General features: G+C 53.3%; 1 protein-coding gene across 1 annotated transcript in view; it reads left to right on the forward strand.

Annotated features, from left to right (window-relative positions):
* Nucleotides 1-20,048, forward strand: part of GLB1L3 (galactosidase beta 1 like 3) — a 53,524-nt gene extending 33,476 nt beyond the window's left edge. Inside the window, exons 6-22 of the mRNA XM_056112824.1 lie at nt 3,338-3,406; nt 3,611-3,706; nt 4,734-4,842; nt 5,102-5,194; nt 5,622-5,703; nt 6,566-6,630; nt 8,333-8,417; nt 10,426-10,563; nt 11,840-11,917; nt 12,333-12,445; nt 13,515-13,655; nt 13,945-14,016; nt 15,188-15,266; nt 15,619-15,706; nt 16,156-16,267; nt 19,687-19,803; nt 19,942-20,048. Of these exons, the coding sequence (XP_055968799.1) occupies nt 3,338-3,406; nt 3,611-3,706; nt 4,734-4,842; nt 5,102-5,194; nt 5,622-5,703; nt 6,566-6,630; nt 8,333-8,417; nt 10,426-10,563; nt 11,840-11,917; nt 12,333-12,445; nt 13,515-13,655; nt 13,945-14,016; nt 15,188-15,266; nt 15,619-15,706; nt 16,156-16,267; nt 19,687-19,803; nt 19,942-20,022 (1,618 nt within the window). The 3' untranslated portion in view covers nt 20,023-20,048. The remainder of the gene's footprint in view (nt 1-3,337; nt 3,407-3,610; nt 3,707-4,733; nt 4,843-5,101; nt 5,195-5,621; nt 5,704-6,565; nt 6,631-8,332; nt 8,418-10,425; nt 10,564-11,839; nt 11,918-12,332; nt 12,446-13,514; nt 13,656-13,944; nt 14,017-15,187; nt 15,267-15,618; nt 15,707-16,155; nt 16,268-19,686; nt 19,804-19,941) is intronic.
* Nucleotides 20,049-21,414: the final 1,366 nt, after the last annotated feature.

Genomic DNA, 21,414 nt, shown 5'->3' on the forward strand with positions numbered 1-21,414 from the left:
TTCTACTGCTGGTTAAGAATATCATATGATGCCGTGCGACTACAGTAGTGGCCTCGCAATTTTGGAATTCTGAAATTTTAACAATTAAATCTGGAGGGATTTCTGCCAAAACCTGCTGGGTTCTGAGATTTGTTCCTGAGTCTCTTGGATCATGGCCAGTAAGCAGCTTGATCAGGAGCCAGAGAGGCCGTTCGTTGGTCAGCGATTCAGGATCTCGTTGGGGCGGGGAAGAAAGGATCGGCTCCACCCCCATCCCGCAAGGCCCCACTTGTCTCATCACTGCAGGCCCAATCCTGACTGTTCAATGACCTCTGGAGAATGGTGGTCACCGAGCCGCCAAGGGGGAGCAGGCGGAGGAACAGCACCCTGTCACCCTGGGGTGGCCCGGTGACAGTAATCTACTGTGGGGTCCGGACACATTTTTGCCAAAAGCGGCTGGGTTTCAAGATTTGTTTCTCAGTCTCTGAGATCATGGCCGTTAAGCAGCTTGATCAAAGGCCAGAGAGGCCATTCATGGAAGGCAACTCCGAGTCTCACTAGGGCAGAGAGGAAAGGGCCGGCTCCACCCCCATCCTGTGAGACCCCACGTGTCTCATCACTACGGGCCCAAATGGCCTCTGGAAGATGGTGGCCACCGAGCCGCCAAGGGGGAGCAGGTGGAGGAAACCCTTTCCCCCCTGGGGTGGTCTGGCACCAGTAACCCGTTGTGGGGACCGGATGCATCTCTGCCAAAAACCGTTGGGTTTTGTCTCTGAGTCTCTGGGATTATGGCCGTTAAGCAGTTCGATCAGGAACCAGAGAGGCCATGCCTCCAAGTATATAGCTGAGCTGGAGGTGGTTTGTGGGTGTGTCTCCCACATACCTAACTTTTGGCCATTTACTTTCTTGGTAAACTTTGCCTCAAGTTTTTGGTGTCTGGTCAAAGGCACAGAAGCAATTTTGGGGTATCTGGGAGTCTGAAGGCGCCATCAGGCCGCTGATGCACTCAGGTACATGTACACAGGTACAGATTGACCTGATGTGATGTACACAGGTACAAATTGACCTGATGGCAGAACCACACCCCCCTATTTTCAAGTCTTCTTTGTTCCTTGTTCCTTCCCTTCTCTCCAGCAGAGGAATCTAGCTTCAGTTTCTCTACCGGCTTTCCCCTTATCCAATGGAGAGCATGAAGGACCCCCTAAGACATGGCAATGGTGATGAGCCACAGATATTTCCTAACATGACTTCGAAAGCTCTTTGTTTTCAAACATTTCATAATTTATTATTATTTTGTTTGTTTTGGGGGGTCACACCCTCCAATGCTCAAAGGTTACTCTCAGCTCTGTGCTCAGGAATCACTCCTGGCGGTGCCCGGGGAACCATATGGTATGCTAGGGATCCAACGCAGGTTGACCACATGCAAGGCAAATGCCCTATTCACTGTACTATCATTCCATCCCAATTCATAATGTTTTAAAGTTTATTTTTTGACCCACTAGCTCTTAGGCACGATGTTGTTTTAGTGATTTGTTTAACTATGTTTAAAGTGCAACAAAAATTTTAGTTTCAGGGCTGGAGAGATAGTACAGTGCCTTGCACACAGTTAATCTAGGTTCAATCCTCGGCTTCCCATAAGGTCCTTGAGTCTGCCAGGAGTGAGTTCTCAGCACAGCCAGGTGTGACTCAAAAGCAAAAACAGAAAAAAAAAATTACTTTCATTGTAAATATGACTTTGCGTTTGACAAGTGCTTCATGCTTTGGGCTGTGGATGACTTTCTCCTCCTCCTCCTCCTCCTGTTCCTCCTCCTCTTCCTCCTTCTTCTCCTCCTCCTCCTCCTTCTCCTTCTGGTCCTCCTCCTCCTCCTCCTCCTTTTTCTCTTCCTCTTCCCCCTCCTTATCCTCCTCCCCTCTCCTCCCCTCCCCCTCTCTCCTCACCCACCCTCCTCCAAAGAGGGAGGGAGGATGGGAGAAAGGGACACATAATGAAGTCCTGTTTGTTTGAGTTGGGGCCACACCAGCTCCCTCTCAGTGCTTGGGGGACCACGGGATCCAATCTGGCCTCCAGCTCTGTGAGCTGTCTCCTCAGCCCTTTGTTTCTTCTTTGTGTGTGTGTTTGTGGGGCGTTGTGGTGGTGGGGTCATACCCAGCAATCCTCAGGGTCTCAAACCCCAGGTGCAAAGCCAGCTCTCCAGCCCGTTGAGATGCTCCCTGGAATTGTTTCTTGGTGAGAAGCATTTTAAATTTTTCTGTGTTTCTGGGCACCTGTGGCTGGTCCTGGGCTTCAGGAGCTGCTTCACTGGCATTTCTGCCACCAAGATCACAGAAGAGGATCTTCTTCACAGATCACAATTCCTGTTGTTATTGTTTGATGCCTCCTTTGTCAACATCTGCTTAGAGGACATTATTTTCATTTATTTTTGCCTTAAAACCTGTTTTGTCTGCTTTTGATGAATGCTAGACTAATCTTGTTTAATCTATATTTTTCTTCATCCTTTAAAAAATCTTAAATGCTCTTATCCCAAACTTTTGTAAGGAGTTTATCTTGACGGGGCTGACACAGCTTGGATCCCTGGCACCACGTATGGTCTCTGAAGGCCACCAGGAGTAATTCCTGAGTGCAGAGTAAGGAGTAACCTTTAAGCCTCACTGGGTGTGACCCCAAAACAAAACATGTGTTTGCGGGAGGCAACTGTTTGGGGGCAGGCACACCCAGCGGGTGCTCAGGGCTGACTCCTGGCTCTGCACTCAGGGAGCACTCTTGGTGGTGCTCAGGGACTTTGTGTGGTGGTGCAGGGATGGGCGAGCTAGGCAAGTGCCCCGCCCATTGTGCTAGTATTACTTCCACCCCTGGGCACTTTTTTTCTTTAATTAAGAAGTTTCACTGCAGCAATCTGATTGTTTGGGGCGGAAATTCTAAACAATAATGGTGCGTCTTTTGTTGAAATAATGAATGTAATCAATGTAGAAAAGAGTTAAGTAGAAATCATCTGCCTCACAGGCATTTGGAGGGGTGGGAGGAAGGGTATACTGGGGTTCTTGGTGGTGAAAAATGAGTCCTGGTGAAGGGAAAGGTGTTTGATCATTGTATGACCGAGACTTAAACCTGAAAGCTTAGTAACTTTTCCCACAGTGATTCAATAAATAAATATAAAAAGAAAAAAATAAAATTAAAAAAAATAAGGTGGAGTTCATGCCCAATTCAATCAGCTAATCAGTGGCTGAATAAATAGCAGTACTCCTACAAAAAAAAAAAGTTTCACTGCCGTTGGGTCCCTTGTTCCATATGTCAGGATCAGTCACTGGTGTCTGTGCTGCATGGTGGACACTAAGGAACCCGCGTATTTTTCTCTGACAGCTACGTGCCCTGGAACCTGCATGAGCCAGAAAGAGGCGCCTTCAACTTCTCCGGGAACCTGGACCTGCGGTATGTGCTGGGGTCGGGGGCGCAGAGAGGCAGCTGAGGGGGGCTCATGGATCAGCTGAGGGGCCGTAGAAACCTGCCTGTCATCTGCCTCCCCCTGGCTGTGCGGGGTCCCGGGCTGGGGCTACGTGACCTGCTCTGGGGCAGCCCTGGACTAGGAGGGGGCAGCGGGCATGGGCACCCCGAGAGCTGACACTGTCCCCGCAGGGCCTTCGTCCTGATGGCCGGGGAGATCGGGCTCTGGGTGATCCTGCGTCCAGGCCCCTACATCTGCAGCGAGATCGACCTGGGGGGTCTGCCCAGGTGAGCGCAGCTCTGTGTGTGTGTGTGTGTGTGTGAGTGAGTGTGTGTCAGTATATGAGTGTATGTGTGTGAGTGTGTATAAGTGTGCGTGAATGTGAGTGTGTGTGAGTGAGAATGCAGGTGTGAATGTATGTGAGTATGTATAAGTGTGTGTGAGTGTATGTGTGTGCATGTATAAGTATATGTGTGTGAGTGTGTATAAGTGTGTGTGAGTGTGTGTCAGTGTCTGAGTGTATGTGTGTGAGTGTGTATAAGTGTGCGTGAGTGAGTGTGTGAGTGAGAATGCATGTGTGAGTGTATGTGAGTATGTATAAGTGTGTGAGTGTATGTGAGTGTGTGCATGTATAAGTGTATGTGTGTGAGTGTGTATAAGTGTGTCAGTGTGTGTCAGTGTCTGAGTATATGTGTGTAAGTGTAGCGCGAGTGTGAGTGTGTGTGCATATGTGAGTGTATGTGTGCGAGTGTGTATAAGTGTGTGAGTGTATGTGAGTGTGTGCACATGTGAGTGTATGAGTGTGCGTGCATGTGTGAGTGTATGTGTATACGTCTGTGAATGTGTAAGTGTGTGCATAAGTGTGTGTGAGTGTGAGTGTGTATGGGTTGTGTGTGAGGGTGAGTTGTGTATATGTGTGAGTGAGTGCGTGTGACTGGGGGTGGGGACGGGGTCCTCAGGCCCAACCCACGAGTGCATGTTCGCAGCTTCCTGAGCACACGATTGCCTTGTGTTCCCGGCTCCCTGAGCTCATGTCTTTGGGCTGCAGGCCCCGGGCACAGTTCGGCTCCAAGCACAGTGCTGTGGTAGAGGCTGGCTCAGGCAACCCCACCTCACTGATGGTGTCTATGTGTGTGCCACCTGGAACATGGGGTCCCCACAAGGTGGCGAGAATGGTTCCAGAGTCCTAGGGGACTCTTTGCAGGACCCCCAGGTGTAAGCTCAGAGGCTGGACACAGCCCAGATGAGGCGAGGGTGGCAGTGTGGCCCCTGGCGGGCATGAGGCCTCTGGTGAGCGCCCCCTGTCTCCCACAGCTGGCTGCTGCAGGACCCCCGAATGAGGCTGAGGAGCACATACAGGGGCTTCCTGGAAGCAGTGACCGTGTATTTCGATGAGCTGATCCCCATTCTGGTGCCCCTGCAGGTATGAAGACCCCCATCTCTCTCCCCCGGTACTGAGTGAGGGAAGGGGCCCCAGGGGAGGGAGCTGGGGTGTGGGGGGCTGGAAGCAGGTGTGTTTCCAGTCCCAGACCTGCTGAGACGTGGCGCAGAGAGGATGGTGGGTGGCTGAGCCATGGGACAAGGAGGAGACCAGGGGCTGGGGGGAGGCTGGGGTGAGCCTGGGTCTGGGCTGTGGGTGGGGCAGGCAGGGAGGAGACTGCAGGGTCCCTGTCTGATCTCAGTACCGCAGGGGCGGCCCGGTCATCGCCCTGCAGGTGGAGAATGAGTACGGTGCCTTCATGACTGACAGCAAGTACATGCCTCACCTGCACCAGGTTGGAGACTCTGGCCCTCCTGCGTCCCCACTTCTGCTGACTCACCCCCGAACCCCGCCCCACACTGGGCAGGAGGTGCCTGGCAGCACCTCTGCCCCTGTCTCTCTCAGCTGCTGGAGATTCTGGAGCTTGGATGACCTTTGCCAGGGCTAGTGTCTGCTGACCTGCCAGCCAGACGCCCCCTCCTGTGACCTTTGTGCCCCACGGTGGCTGAGCCCCCAGAAACGCCGAGGTGACCTTAGGGGCTTGGAGCCTGTAGCTGAAGCCTCTGTGCTCTCCAGGAAGGAGCTGCCCCGAGGGCTGGGCACTGGGGCTTTGCTGAGGGGCAGGTTGTCTGTGTGTGCAGGGCTTGCTTGTCCTCTTCCCCCGACTTGCGCCTTCTCGAGGGACAAAGGGCTGTGGCCCACGTGCCTCATTTACTCCACAGGCCCTGGTGGAAAGAGGGATCGTGGAGCTGCTCTTGACCTCAGACAACGAGAACGATTTCATCCAAGGCTCCATCAGAGGCGGTGCGAGCTGGCCCCCAGGGGGGCCGGGCAGCAGGGCAGCTCAGGCTCTGCACGTCCTGGTGGAGCTCGGAGGCCTGTCCCCGGGGTTTCCCATCCTGGGGGCCAGACCCCAGAGATGCCGGCTGGAGGAGGATTCCGGTCAGAGCTGCCCCCTCCGAGGCTGGGGTCTCACCCAGCCACTCCCCTGCCTCACGCCTTACCTTCCTGCGAGGAGAACTGGAGGGGCCGCTGTGGCCCGGAATCCATCCCCCCTGCCCCTCCTGGGTGCCCCTGGAGAGGGCGAAGCTGGCCCTCTCTGCACACATGGCAGGGGAGAGAGAAAGTGGCAGCAGGGCCATTGGGGGCAGAGTCATGTGGCAGGAGGGGAGGATGGGCTGGGGGTGCCCTCGCCCCCACCTCTCACGCTTGTACCCACCCACTCTCCGGGGTCCCTCCCCAGTTGCTGGTCCTCTGCACAGGGACTGCCCTTGGAGTGGGGAGACCAGCATTCAACCCCCGCCTCACCCCTGCACCACCTCCCCGGCCCCAGCCTCACCCCTGCACCACCTCCCTTGCTCCAACCTCACCCCTGCACCATCTCAATGGTCCTAACTTCCCTTCTTTGTAGCTTTCAGTTTTTCATTTATTTAGTCCATTAAGTTTTATCATTTTTACCTTTGGGGGGTCTCCTAAGAGACCCCCCAAAGAGCTTGGGGCAGTCCTGGTGAGACTCAGACCAAGCTCTCTGCTCCTTGTCCTGCACCCCCCCAACCCTGCCCCCCTCCCCTCTACTCTTCTGTCCCTACCCCCACCTCCACCTCTCCTCCCTTTCTTCTGGCTGGCCCTCCAGCCCCTGCCCCCGCCTCACGCCCTGTCTTTGCAGTGCTGGCCAGCATCAACATGCAGACGCTGTCCAAAGACCTGTTCCAGAGGGTCAGCAAACTGCAGGTAGGGCCTGGCCCACCCCTGGAGGGGGCACGGAGTGGGGGATGTTCTGCTTCTCTCCCCCCTTAGGGGGCACCTCCAGAGATGCCATATGGGGGCTCGGGGAGAGGGGGTCACTCCTCTGCCAGGACAGGGCTTACAGCCCCTCTGCTGGGAACAGACACTGCAGCCCTGACCTGGGGCTGTTCTGAGCTGAGGCCTGTGAGCTGGCAGTGCCCTCCTTTGCCCCGCGCCTGCACTTTGCCCCTGGACACCCTCTATTTTCCGGTTATTTCTGGTTTGGGGGTCACTCCTGGTCAGCAAAATGCAGAGCCAGAGAGGGGTTCAAAGCACTGGAGTGTAGACTTGGCACGTGGGGCCCCCGGTTCCTATCTCTGGTATCAAATGCCCTCCAGGCACCATGGGGAGTGCCCCCCTCAAGTAGATAAAGGCCAACTGCAGTTAGCTTTGGAGGTACTGGGTGCTAGGACTCAATCCTAAGAACTTGGGGGACACGATGCAACCATGACAGAAGCAACTGGGGATTGTCCCTGGTTCTTGCTCAGAACACCTGGTGGGGTTTGAAATGGTGTCATGGGTCAGACCCTCCCAAGTCTTCAGACTTTGGCCCTTGCCCCTTTGTAGTGGGAAGCAGTCCACTGCCACTGTTCAAAATGCAGTGCTGGTTCCAGACACGCCCACATTTGCCGCTGTACCTTAATTCTGGCCGCCAGTGTTCTAGAGGGATTGCAGAGGACCAAGCAAATGGGCGTCATTCAAAATGATGGAAACCAAATGGCCTGACTCATTCTAGTCTCATGGTCTACTGCATCTCAAGCGAAGCGTGAGAAATGAACAAGTTCGCAGGTGTTTAGAGGTAGAGGTGCACGAGAAGCCACCTTGGAAGGGGAGGCAACATTAAGAAGGGGCGGTAAGCAATGCAGACCCCACGTATTGGAGCTGCACGTCCTACTGCCCCCAACTCACACAGCCCCCTTGCTGTTCTAAATGCTGTATAGGAAGCACACCCAGCAGTGCTCAGGGCCTGGTTCCGTGCTTCGGAGTGACCCCTGAGAGAGCTCAGGGGAACATATGAGGTGCCAGGGATTCAACCCAGGGTCAAGCTGCTGTAGCCCTACGCAAGGCAGGTGTATTTGTTCTTTCTCTCTGACCCTCTTCTTCATTTAAATGCAACAGTTGCTTTATGTATATAAAAGATTCAATCCAAAAACATATAGTAGCATTTATTAGTAGTCATATGTCAAATTAGTAAAATTCTACTAATGATTTTCAACATGTAATAGATGAAAAAAAGAAAAAGAAAATCGTGTAATAGAATGGCCACAGCAGCACAGATGAGGTAGAATAAAATTAAATATGAAGAGAAAATGAACGATCTCCTGAACAGACCTGAGAACCTCATGCCAGCCGGAGCTTACAGGCGTGGCCCTGTGCTCAGTCCCTGGCTGCGCCCTGGGCCCCCCCAGTGAAGGCACGACCCGCCCTTGCTGTTTCCAGAGCGGCTCCTTCCGCCCTACCTTGGCCTCACCGAGGGGACCTGGAAGGTGCCAGGAGCATGTTTAGGATGGGAGGACAGTGCTGTGGGTGACAGTGCAGAGGTGGCCCAGGTGCGGCAGAGGGAGGGAGCAGGCCAAGGGTGAGAGCCGCCGGCCCGTCTCTCTGTTTCCTGGCCGCAGACTTAGTAACGTGTGTGCTTTGTTTCCAGCCAGGTATGCCCATTTTGGTCATGGAGTTCTGGGTCGGCTGGTTCGACACCTGGGGGGGCACCCATGCCACTCGAGGCGCCAAGGGTAAGTGTGCCCTAGCTGCAGTGACCCCGGCTCACGGGGCCTCACGCTTGCCTGTGCTAACCACTCAGCTCTGGCCGCCTCAAGGACTCTCTCAGCCCTGCCATGTGGGAGTGGGGGTGGGGGGCTGTGAGGTGCCAGTGACGCAAATGGCCCGGTATCTGCCCTCCCAGTGTGGAGAGGACCAGACCGCGAGCTGCTCCACTCCCTGCCCGCAGGTAGAAACGCATGGATGGAGGCGTAGACAGAAGGGCTCCAAAAAGAGGTCATCTCTGAAGAAGGGGATGCATTCAATACAAGTTTCATGGGGGACTCCCACACAGTGCTCAGAGCTGGGGTCAACCCCTGTCAAGCAACTAGGTCTAATGGTTCAGTGCTCAACCCCACGATGCAGTGCTGCTTACCTGGTGGTGCCTGGGGAGCCGAGTGGTGTTAGGGCTTGAAATCAGTTCCCAGGTGCCAGGCTTTTGAGTTCTCTTTCCCGCCCTCGAGGTCTGCATTGTCCCTGGAAGAGGTGCAGGCAGGGCTCTGAGCGCTGCAATTGTTAGACGCATGCAGAGGGGCAGAGGGGAGTCCCAGCATGCAGAGGGCAGAGGGGAGTCCCCACCTTCACTCCCGGCCCTGCAGTACCGGCTGGCCCAGTGCTCCTCTGTGTCCGAGTCTCTTTCCAGCCCTGCTCTGGGCTCAGGGGTTCCTTCTGGTGGTGCTGAGGGAGGGAGTTAGGGCCTCTCACGTGCAGAGCACGTGCTGTGTGTGTTGTCCTCTCTCCAGCCCCAGAGGTTCTCAGAGCTCACTGTGAGGATTCAATGTGGAAATTTCCACGAGACCCTCACAACAGTGGCTGGTAGATGTGGTTGATAAACGTGTTCTGCTACTAAAGATGGTTTGCTGTTGCTGCTATGAAACTAAGCCTCTTGCAGCCAACGTAAAGAAAATCACTGAAGGATCAGAGTAAGGAAGGCCGTCTTGGGGCTGAGCCCTCCATTGCTGCCTGACATCCACCATCGGACCAGCACTTTTAAATGCTACCACCATCACTAACATGCCATCATCACACCAGCCACCACTAACTATATCACACCAACTATCACACCAACCACCAGCACCAACTCACCATCACACCAACCATCATCACCAACACCAACACACCATCAACCCAGCCACCAGCACCACCAACACACCAACATACCAGCCAGCACCATCACACCATAATACCAACCACCACTAACACATCATCACATCAGCCACAGCCACCACCCCATCACCAATACCCCATCACAGCCACCACCACTGCCACCACCAACACATCATCACACCAACCTCAACCACCACACCATCACACCAACCACCTCCACCAGGAACACACAATCATGCTCAACCACCAACCCACCATCACACAAAACTCCACCATCAGCAACACACCATTGTTTCTACTTATCACCACCACCACTACCATCACCACAAAAAAACGTGTTTTCAGTCCTATCTGTCAGGCGGTTTGAAGGGCAAGTTTCTTAAGATCTAATGTCACCCATGAATTTGCTCCTCAGTGATGTCATGGGAATTCAGACTTTCATGAACATATAAGGAAACAGTAGCGTGGGGAGAGAAACTCTGACATTCAGGGTCATGCAACCAGGAAGGAGCAGAGACTGTGCTGAACAGAGCGATAGCATACCTATCTGACTTCCTATGACAGTCCATGAAGGATGCTCACTCCTGTTCAAACAGCCACCAAAGGGACAGGGAAGATGGCTGGAGTGCTTCAGGAGCCCTGACGTTGACCCTCAGCACCAATGAGTGTGCGCTCTTGCCCCTCCAGAAAGAAAGAAAACATGAAAGCAGTAATGAAAGGAGGGTTCCCCCTCCATTTGGGGGTTAGAATTTTAGTGGAAGTTAAAAGATAAAACAGTGAAGTTACTTGTGGGCTGGGCTGAGAAAGAGGATTCCCCCCAAAGAATCCTGCCTTCATCTTTAACTTTTTCTGTGTTCTCATCTCCCTTCTCTGCAGATGTTGTAAGAGTTGCAAATCAGTTTCTCAAATATGGCATCTCCTTCAATACATACATGTTCCATGGTGGAACTAACTTTGGGTTCATGAATGGGGGTGTGAGCTCCAGAACACACCTGAGCGTGGTCACTAGCTACGGTGAGTGTCATGGTGGAGCTGCCCATGGTGGGGCTGAAGGATGTTCTGATCTCCTTGGGCTTCCTGACGCACAGCCTATGTCAGTATTGCATATCTTCCCTCCCCCTCTTCCCTTCTTCTTCCCTTCTCCTTCCTTCCTTCCTTCCTTCCTTCCTTCCTTCCTTCCTTCCTTCCTTCCTTCCTTTCTTCCTTCCTTCCTGCCTTCCTGCCTTCCTGCCTTCCTGCCTTCCTGCCTTCCTGCCTTCCTGCCTGCCTTCCTGCCTTCCTTCCTTCTCCCTCTCTCCCTTCTTCTCCCTCTCCCTTCCTTCTCCCTCTTTTCTTCCTTCTTTCCTCTCTTCCTCCCAGCTTCCTTCCCTCCCACTCTCTCCCTTTCCTTCCATTCCCTCCCTCCCTCCCTCCCTCCCTCCCTCCCTCCCTCCCATTTCCTCCCTCCTTCCTTCTTTCCTTCCTTCCTTTTTTTGGTTTTTGGGCTACCCATGGTAATGCTTAGGGTTTACTCCTGAGTCTATGCTCAGGGATCATTCCTGGTGGTGCTGGGGGGACCATACGGGGTGCTGGGGATCGAACCCAGGTTGCATGCAAGGCAAGTACCCTCCCTGCTTCCCTGTCTCTTAACCTCCTCTATTTCCCTTTTTTCTGTGACTGGCAGTTTCTTTGGTCCCCAGGACTGCGTATGACCTGGAGCCAGGCTCCGCTCATCACTGCCTCCTCCACTGGAACTCTCTAAAAGAGGAACCCGGGCTGGAGTGATAGTACAGCGGGGAGGGTGCTTACCTTTCATGCAGCTGACCCAGGTTCCATCTCTGGCATCCCATATGGACCCCTGAGCACTGCCAGGAGTGATCCCTAAGTGCAGAGTCAAAGAGTAACCCCTGAGCACCACCGATATGGTATGGGCCCTGATACAAACAAACCAAAAAAAAACAGAAAAAGGAAAAAGAAAAGAAAAGCTCAGAAATAGGATCCCTGGGGGAGCTTCCTGGGCACCAAAGTGCTCTATTGGGCAGTCCAGATTAGGGAAGAAGGGAGTCCACTAGGAAAAGGAACATGCAGTATCAGGCAGCCTCTGCGGCTGAGAAGTTTGAGGAGAAGGCCCCTAGGTGGCGCTGTTCGCCATCACCCCAATTTTCCCAACACCCAGTCTGAGTAGCCCTGGGCGCCTAGTTTCAGGAACCAGGAGGCTGCATCTCCTGACCTCTGCTGGCGGTGCCCACCAAGGCCCTGGGTCAGGCCCACAGGAAGGGGGTGGGGGCCTGAGCAGCCTCATGTCTTGCAGACTATGACGCGGTGCTGACGGAGTCTGGGGACTACACGGAAAAATACCACGCTTTCCGGAGACTCTTCAGGACCCTCGGTATTCCAGCTATGCTCCGCTTATTTGGGAGGGCTAGGGGTACTGCTTGCAATTAGTGCTTAGGACCTGGGGGCCACTTGTGGAGATCCTCAGCTGACAGGGGTCTGAAGATGCCAGTCCCCCACCTCCCGGTCACCCCAGAGGTCTTGGGGCTTTCGGGGGGCACAGGAGGTGATGCCGGCAGACCCTGTGTTCATAGAGAACTACCAGATGCAAGGAGCTAGCCATGTGCTAGCTCCTGACACACCTGAGCCCCTGTATTAATTAGCTCTCCCGGCCCCCCAACGGCCAGTGACACCCAATGCTCTCAGCCAGAGAGGCGTTGCCCTGCTTCTGTGAGAAACTCCAGAAGGGTTTGGGGTGTCTGGGAGCAGGAAGCCAGAAATTGGGGCTTCTCACCCTGGTCCTCTGTCAGTTCCAGGGCTCTCTCTGCTCTCCTTACCCGAGGAGAGTGCCAAGGCCCAGTACCCACCTGTGAAGCCCTCCCTCTTCCTGTCCCTTTGGGACGTTCTCCAGTACTTGGAAAAGGTGAGTCTGGGGGTGGCTGGTAGAAACTTGGGGTGCCGTGAGGCCTGGACAGGCCTCAAGGTAGCTCCACAGGGAGGTGAAGCCCAGGGGTCTGCGTTTTGCTCAGATGTAGACTCGGGGGGCAAACACCTGCACCCACCCTCGGTACACAGTGGGGGGTGATGGGAGGTGGAGGCCACAGGTGGTCCCCATTCCCAGTTCCAACGAGCCACTGCATGCAGTCACAGGCCCCGTGGAACAGTGTTCTGCGGTGATTGTCCTGTCAAGGACAAAGCTCAGATGCTCTTGGGGTCCACTCTCCCCTCCACGTCAGGAAGAAGGTGATGCCATGTGGATGATGCTCTGACTTGCCCCCACTCAGTGCTCCTGAGAAAGAGTGTGATGGAGCCGGGGGAGGACTCCCGTGAGGAGGCACATGCCTGGCATGTGTGAGGCCCCCAGAGCACAGGGGTCCCTGGCCTGTACCAGATGTGTCCCTGGTGGCCCCCGGGTGGACAGCCGGACCCGAGCAGCTCTGTCCTGCCAGGTTGCTGGGGCCCTGGGGTTGCCAAGTGCCACCAGGCCTGTCCTGTCCTGCAGACAGAAGTAGGCACGGGAGGACTGTGGTGGGCATGCTCCAGTCACCTCTGAAAACATGTTAAGAGAAAGCCCTGGGATCCCAGAATATTGCAAACTAAGGACAAACCAGTGAGAATGTGACAACAGCAAAGCCCCAAGGCGCCCTGAGCATGAGCTCCAGGAAGCCGCCGGAAGCAGAGCCAGTCCCAGGTGCCTTTGCTGGTGTGCATCTGCAAACCTGTGAAGAACAGGGCCACTGGGAGAGAGAAGCTGTGTGCAGAACACCGTTCCCACCAATGGCTTCTTGGCGAATAGAGTTCTTGGAGATGAGCGATGGTGGCAGTGAAAAGGAGGGTCGTGGCTGGTGCCTGAGTCTTTGCTGGATGTAGCTGGTCTGAGTGCTGCTGTCCTGACTCACCTCAGCAGCTGCACCCTCCCCCATGACCACTGGCAGGCAGAGCCCAGAGGGAGAGGCTTTGGGGCGAAGGGCTGACCCCCATTTCTCTCACAGCCAGTCCAGTCCAAGGACCCCATCAACATGGAGAACCTGCCCATCAACAAGGGGAATGGCCAGGCCTTCGGGTTCACACTCTATGAGACGACCATCTGCTCTGGAGGCCGGCTGGAGGCAGAGGTCCACGATGAGGCACAGGTAAGGAAGTTTCGGCCTCTGCTGCTGGCCCAGGTGGTCAGCGTCCCCGCTTGGAAGGATCCTGCCACTCGTGCTCTGTGCACGTGCAAGGCTTCGAACATGTAGTCACCCCAGAGAGGCCACTTTCTGCTCTATCCCAGCTTCAGCCTGCTGTGGCCTCTCGGCCTGCCTCCAGCCAACATGCGATCCCAGACACCTGTTTTCTGCTCAATCTCCAGCCTCCTGAGCCTGGGCTTGGGCCTCCCTTCCCCTTTGGACTGACAGCCCAACACTAGTCCCTGTCTTGCAGGTGTTTGTGAACCAGATGTACATCGGTGACCTGAACACTAGGGCCAGGGAGTTGATGCTTCCTGAGCACAAGGTGTGCAGCACTCTGGGATCCCCCCAGCTATACGTGAACTCCACTTGGTGTCCCCCAGCACGTGGGTGTGACTCTTCTCTGAGGGAAGGCCCAGCATGGAGACTTTAGGGCTGGAAGCAGAGCCATCCCCGCCTCTGGGCTCGGAGAAGGCCCTGCTACCCCTCTGCCCCAAACTGGTATCCTGGGACAGGCTCTCTTCAGACACAAATGGGTGGTGTCACCTCAGCCAGAGCTGCAGGGAAAGGGGGCTGAGTGTGGATGAGCGAGGGGGTACTAAGGTAGGTACTGAAGAGGGACTGAGGGGGCATTGAGGGTCTGAGGGAAATACTGAGGAGGGACTGGCGGGGGAGCGGCTAAGAGACTGAGGGGAGACTAAGGGAGGGACTGAGGGACTAAGGGAGGGGCTGAGGAAGGGGCTGAGGGAGGGACTGAGGGACAGAGAGGGACTGAGGGGGGGCTGAGGGTGGACTAAAGGGGGGACCGAGGGAGGCTGAGGGAATCTAAGAGAGGGACTGAGGGGAGCTGGGGTGCTGGCGGGAGACTGAGGGGACACTGAGAGGGAGATGAGAGAGGGGGATTGGGAGCTGATGGAGGACTGAGGAAGGACTGGGTAGGCCCTGAAGAAGGACTGATGGGAGGACTGAGGGAGCAAATGAGTGTGGAGGGACTGAGGGGATGCTGAGGGGAGATGAGGGAGGGACTGAGGGAGGAACCAAGGGAGGGACTAAGGGTAAACTGAGGAGGAACTGAGGAGGGATTGATGGAGGGACTGAGGGAGGGACTGAGAAGAGATAGTCTGAGGAGGAAGGGAGGGAGAGAGAGGGAGAGAGAGGGAGGGAGAGAGAGAGAGAAAGAGAGAGAGAGAGAGGAGGAAGAGTTTGAGAAGGGAGGGAAGGATAATCTGAAATGGGAGGGAGCAACTGAGGAGAAAGAGTGAGAAGGAAGAATAGTCTGAGGAGGGAGGGTTTGAGGAGAGAGAGTCTGAGGAGGGAAAACTGAGGAGGGAGGGATAGTTTGAGGAGGGAAGTCTCCTGAGCTTCCACTTCTCTCTGGTCATTGGGTCATTGTCTTCCTGTCCCTCCCTTGGGACTTTGAGGACAGATGGCAGGAGGGCACTGGGATCCAAACCTCTAGGGGCCAGGAAGGCCCTAAAATATCTCTGTCCCAGCAGGATTGTCATCCTCTCAGGATCCTGGTGGAGAACCAAGGACGAGTCAGTTATTCTATGAAAATTCTAACTGAACGGAAAGGTGGGCACTCAGCCTTTGGCACCGCAGGGGTCTTTCTACCTGCTCTGTGGGGGTGTGCGTGGGGGGGGGCAGTGGAGGGAATGGGTGACATGGGGGAAACAGGGGCGAGGACCAGCTGCAAACTCCCTTTCTCCCTGATGTCTGGTCCAGGACAGAGGTGCCTTTGTGTGTTGGATCCTGGAATGCTCTGGCAAAAGTTTCAGCACAGCCTGGGGGACCTGGAGGTGGGGTATAGACTCTTGGGGCTGGCTTGTGCTTCTGCAGGACCCTTCTCCAGCGCCCACGGCCTTCAGGCCTTTGTGTCTCAGACGCTGGTCTCAGCTGACTGGCTCTGTCTTGTCTCCCATTACAGGCATCATTGGGCCGGTGAAGGTGAATGAGCGGCCTCTGCTGGGCTTCACTATCTACTCCCTGGAAATGAAAGAGAGCTTCTTTAGCAGGTGTGCTCCTACCCACGCACCCCATACCACCCAGTACTCTGTCTGTCTGTCTGTCTGTCTCTCTATCTCTCTGAGAACCCCAACATTCTCTAGCAATGGGACAGAAAGCCTGGAACCAGCCCCGAGTCTAGCTTGAATGAGAGGCTGGAAAGGGGCTTTCCTCTCCCTCAAGGCTTAATCTTTCTTTCTTTCTTTCTTTCTTCCTTCCTTCCTTCCTTCCTTCCTTCCTTCCTTCCTTCCTTCCTTTCTTTTTTCTTTCTTCTTTTTTCCTTTTAGGTAACAACCGGCATTGAACAGGGGTTACTCCTGGCTCATGCACGCAGGAATGACTCCCGGTGGTGCTCGGGGGACCATATGGGATGCTGGGAATTGAACCCGGGTCGGCCACAAGACAAATGCCTAACCCACTGTGCTATCGCTCCAGCCCCAAGGCTTAACCTTCCTTTCAGGCTCCGGGCTGCCACCTGGTTGCCTGTCCCCAAGAAGTATGTGGGCCCTGCCTTCTACCTGGGAACCTTGCATGCCGGTCCTTCCCCCAAGGACTCCTTCCTGGACCTTCAGGTAAGATGGCAACCCCCTAGGTGGGGAGCGGCCTCCTGCTCAGGAGGGGGGACCTGAGGGTCCCTGTTCCCCAAGACTGACTTGCGAACTGCCTTTCTTTCTCTCCCTCACACCCAGCAAGGCTGCCAGCCACCTCAGTCCTTGTTTGTCATTATTCAAAGAAGAGTAGATCAGGCTGGGTGGTGACACAGAGGGACAGAGTGTCTCACAAGTGTGAGTCTTCCATGTTGGGGTTCAAGTTCTGGTGTTTGACCCTCACATGTGATTCGGGGGGTAACCCTGCTGCTTCCTAACATACTGCAGCAGTATATGAGTGCAACTGCGGGGACCTACACTCTCCCTGCAGAATAGTTTGAAGTGCAAATTAAATTCCTTCTAGGTAAAAGCGCTATTTGGATTTTCTGTTTCTGTGAAAGTTATCTGATAAAATCTGTTTTTCTGGGAATTTTTCCATGCATGATATTTGGGGGGAGATGGTGTGGTTTGGGCCACTCCCACCTGTGCTCACTCCTGGTTCTGTGCTCAGGCATCACTCCCTGTGGGCATCAGGGGACCATGTGGTGCTGAGGATTGTCCTGAGGTTTGGCATAGGCAAGGCAATTACCTTATTCGCTGTATCATCTTTCTAGCCCTCAACTATCTTAAGTTTAAATTATTTAGACATTTTTTAATATATTTTCTTGGTTGGGAATCCAAGCAGTGCTGAGGAGGTTCTAGAACCCCACTGGATCAACTTAACCCATGCCAGGGCTGAGGCTGTGATTCTCCTTGGGCCCACTGATGCCAGGTGGGGCGAGCACTGGGGGACTCCAAGGCCATACCCAGTATGGCTCAGGGGCCTCTAGGGTTGCCCCCAGTGATGCTTGGGGACCATGAAGGCACCAAGAATTGAATCCCAGCCATCGTACTATCTCCCAGTTCCAAAATGATGTGCTTTCACTGTCTATAGAAATACAGAGAAGAGAATTGTCTGTCGTAATAGTCTCTTCTCTGTGAGACCCATGGGAATAGCATGCAGTGCACAAGAATTGGCTGGTGCTCAGAGCTTACAGGGTGGCACTGGAGTTGGTTTGTGGCGGTGACTGCCAGTGCTTCCAACTCCGTGAAAGCCTGGAAATTTCAGTCACAAAACCCGCATACCAGAATTTTCAGCAGATTATATCTTGGCGAAGTCTGTCCTGAGACGATGGAGTCAGGCCAGGAATATGGTGGCGATTTTGGATTGTGGAAGCAAGCGGCTTCTGGGGGCTCTTCTTGGGCAGGCACAGGCCAACCTGCCCCCTCCGATTTACTCCAGTCTGTTCAGCCATGCACGGGTCCGAGATTAACTGTGGCTTTTGGTCTCTTTTGGGATTTATCTATGGGTCTCTGAGATAAGGCCAATAACTGAGCTTGTATAGCTGAGCTGGAGGTGGTTTGTGGGCGTGGCTCCCACATACCTAACTTTTGGCTGTTGAATTTCTGGGTAAACTTGGTCCCAAGTTGTTGGGGTTCGGCCAAAGGCACAGTGGCAATTTTGAAGCGTCAGGAAGCCTGAAGGCACCATCAGGCTGCTGATGCACTTGCCCTGCAGGTACAGGTTGACCTGTTGGCGGCATCATACCCCAAACTCTCTGTTTCCTCCCCTTAGATCTTGGAAAGATATTCCTTGAAACAGCTGCAGTTGGGAAGGACAGACACCAGCATGGGCTGTGGAAGAACTTCAGAGAAGGGGTGGGGGCTGGGGCTCTGTCCAGCAGAGACAGAGTGACATCACAGCTTCTACATGTTCTAGCAGCATTTCAGGAAGTCACGCAGGAGCACATGAGCATGAGCAGTCGAGGGTCACGCAAGGAGCACACATCACATGATCGGAAAGGTTGGAGAACTGTGGTGGGGTGTGTTTTTAGAACGGTCATGAAGAGCAAAGAGACTAGAGGTCGAAGGGCCCCCCTTGCTGGTCCTGGCTGGTGGGGCTGGAGCCTGGTCAGTGCAAAAGTTCATCAAGTGCCCACTTGCCCCCTCAGAGCCAAGAGAACACAGAGGGGGCTTCTCTGGGGGGCGGAGGGGAGGCACACCTCAGAGCACAGGCCCGCCGGTCCCATGTAGCTCCTCCTTGCCACAGAGCTCTGCCAAGATATTTTAGGGGCAGGGAGAGCAGGGACAAAATGGGAAAAATACTTTGATAGAAGTTCACTGTGATGGGTAGGGGCTGACCACCTGCCAGAAGATACACTTGTCATCACCTCACTTTGGGAACAAGGAGTGAAGTGGCATGAACCGGTATATCCAGCCAAAGACCACACTGTTTCTAGACCATTCTTCCCCTGGAGCATAGCCCCTCAGTGTCACAATCCAAGGTCCAGATTATTTAAATACAGTCCCCCCATAAAAATGGAGGGTGCTGGAGCCATAGTACAGCAGGTAGGGTGGGGGTGCAGCCAACCCAGGTTTGTTCCCTGGCACCCCATGTGGTTCCCCTGAGCATTGCCTGGACTAATTCCTGAGCACAGAACCAGGAGTAACTTCTGCATGTCACTGAGTGTGACCCAAAAGCCAAAGGAAAAACAAAAGTGCCTAGTACTCAGATTCTGCTCTCCTAAACTTGTGAGGTTGTAAAGAAAACTCAGCCCTCACTCCCTAAGGAAGCGACACGTCTGCTGGAGAAACGGCCTCAACGCCTCCTTTCTCTGGGTTTGCTCTCCTTGGGTCTTGGACCTGTGGCTGCACGCTGCGCTGCCTGTAGATGGCAGTCATGCTCATCTCTGTTACCTTATTTCCAGAAACAAAAATATGCTTAAAGAACACAATGTTCCTTGCACGTGGCCAACCCAGTTTTGATCCCAAAGTACCACAGAAATGCGGTCCCCAGCACCACCAGAAATGATCCCTGAGCTCAGGGCTCTGAGCACTACTGGGTGTGGCTCCGAAACAAGCAAACAAAAAAGCACTTTTTTTGTGGGACAAATGGTAGCATCGGCATTCACGTTTGGCTTCTGGGGGGCCGGAAGATAGCATAGCAGGGAGGATGCTTACCTTGCACACAGCTGACCTGGGTTTGATCCCCAACACCCCATATGGTCCCCTGAGCACTCCCAGGAATGAATCCTGAGTACCAAGGCAGGACTAACCCCTGAGCACCCACCGGGTGTGGCCCCCAGCACCCCCCAATAAAAACCCCAAAACAAAAGAAATCAACTGATCTTCTCTCCTCCCCCCAAAACCAACAACAATAAAAAAACCAATAAAATCTGGCTTCTGTTTGTATCTGTCGTTTGGAGACTAAGAGGCAGCCTAGAGCTGCAGAGCGTGTCCCTGTAAGCTCACTCACGTTTCCAGTGTTCCAAAACAAGTCAGTGTTGCCCTTTTACCCAAGTCCACTCACTTTTCCCTGCCATCAGGGATCTGCTCCCAGGTCTCAAAGTCTCCATCCCTTTCAGAGTTGGAATTATGGATTCGTGTTCATCAATGGACATAACCTTGGGAGATATTGGAAGATTGGGCCTCAGAAAACACTTTACCTTCCTGGTGCCTGGCTTATCCCAGAAGACAATGAGGTGAGCCGCCTGCTGCCCTTCTGTCCCTCTGACGTCTGGCCCTGTTCTCACTGCCAGATGCAGTCGGTCACTGTGTCTCGTGATCCTCTATTGGGTGGGCACTTCCTGTTTCCCAACTAACCATTCTTTTCTTTCTAGATCATACTCTTTGATAAAAGGGAGAGTGGTTTAGACATCAGAACCACAGAGAAGCCCAATCTGAATGGATCTCTGATTTGACACAATTCTTGGATTGCCAGGGTTCATCCAAAAGTAATATTCCAAGTGGAAATTCATGTGAAGACTAGTAAACACAACAAATACATATTAGCAATAGATTTTACTATTACTGTAAATGACCTAAAATAGCAGTGATTAATAAACTCTAAAAAAAGTAAAGATGAATATATGTTACAGTCTTTCTGAGTGATGAATCATTTTAGGCTTAAAAAATTTTACAGCTGGGTCTGAGTGATGTAGGTAGGGCGCCTGCTTTTCATGTGACTGACCGGAATTTGATCCCTGGAACCCTATATGGTCCCCAGTCCAGCCAGGAGTGATCCCTGAGCACAGACCAGGAGTGATCCCTGAGTACCGCAGATAAGTAAAAAAATTTAAAAAGATTTCAAACTGATTTATCTAAGTAAATGCTTAACATTTAGCAGGTTCTTATTCTCAAATCAAATATTCCGAGACAAATATGAACAAAATTAAAAAATTTGTTGACTCTCCCCATACTCAGATGTGAGACAGAGATGGTTCTTTCCATGCTGGAAAGAGCATTACATATGTATATGTATATACTGACCAGAAGCTCCTGGTGTGTGTGTGTGTGTGTGTGTGTGTGTGTGTGTGTGTAAATGAGACAAAGAAGGATGTTTTCAGGCATTCCCTACATCCATTGTGTCTCTGAGGTGACCTGATACTCACATCTTGTCAGGGAAAGAAAAGCGCGGCAGCTTTGTCATTTGGTTATAGCGTCAAAGAGAGCACATTTGGAGTACTCAGCCCTGCCACATCCCCACAATTCCACTCAGAGCTCTCACTGAGAATGGACAGAGAGCAGAGAGACAAGCTACTTGGGCATGATGAGTAAGCCAACGGATTTTCTCAAGTGAGGGCTTTAGAAATCCACCACATTCTCGTTTTCTTCAGAGGAATGGGTGTGGGCACACCTGGTGGTTCTCAGGGCTTACTCATGGCTCTGTGCTCAGAATCACTACTGATGGTGCTGGGTCAGTGGTGCCTGGATTAAACTAGGTTGGTGTGTGTAAGGCAAGCACCTTCCCCACTGTGTTATCTCTCTGGCCCCTAAATCTATCACATTCTTTCAATCAAAGCATTTGGCCCAAATCCAAACCATTGCACTATAACAGAATTTTATCATATGACAGATGTAGTGTCTCAGGCCTTCAAGAAATAGAACAAGTATGGACCCAGAGCCTTAGCGGGTAGGGTGTTTGCTTTGCACACGGCTGACCCAGTTGTGATCTCTGGTATGGCATATGGTTCCCCGAGCACCACCAATAGTAATTCTTGGGTGCAGAGCCAGGAGTTAACCCCTGAGCATTGTTGGGTGTGACCCAAAAAGCAAAAACAAAACAAAACACAAAAAAGACAAAAATAGCCCCA

The sequence above is a fragment of the Sorex fumeus genome, unplaced genomic scaffold, assembly GCF_029834395.1.
Source record: "Sorex fumeus unplaced genomic scaffold, SorFum_2.1 ptg000001l, whole genome shotgun sequence".
NCBI classification, from domain to species: Eukaryota; Metazoa; Chordata; class Mammalia; order Eulipotyphla; family Soricidae; genus Sorex; species Sorex fumeus.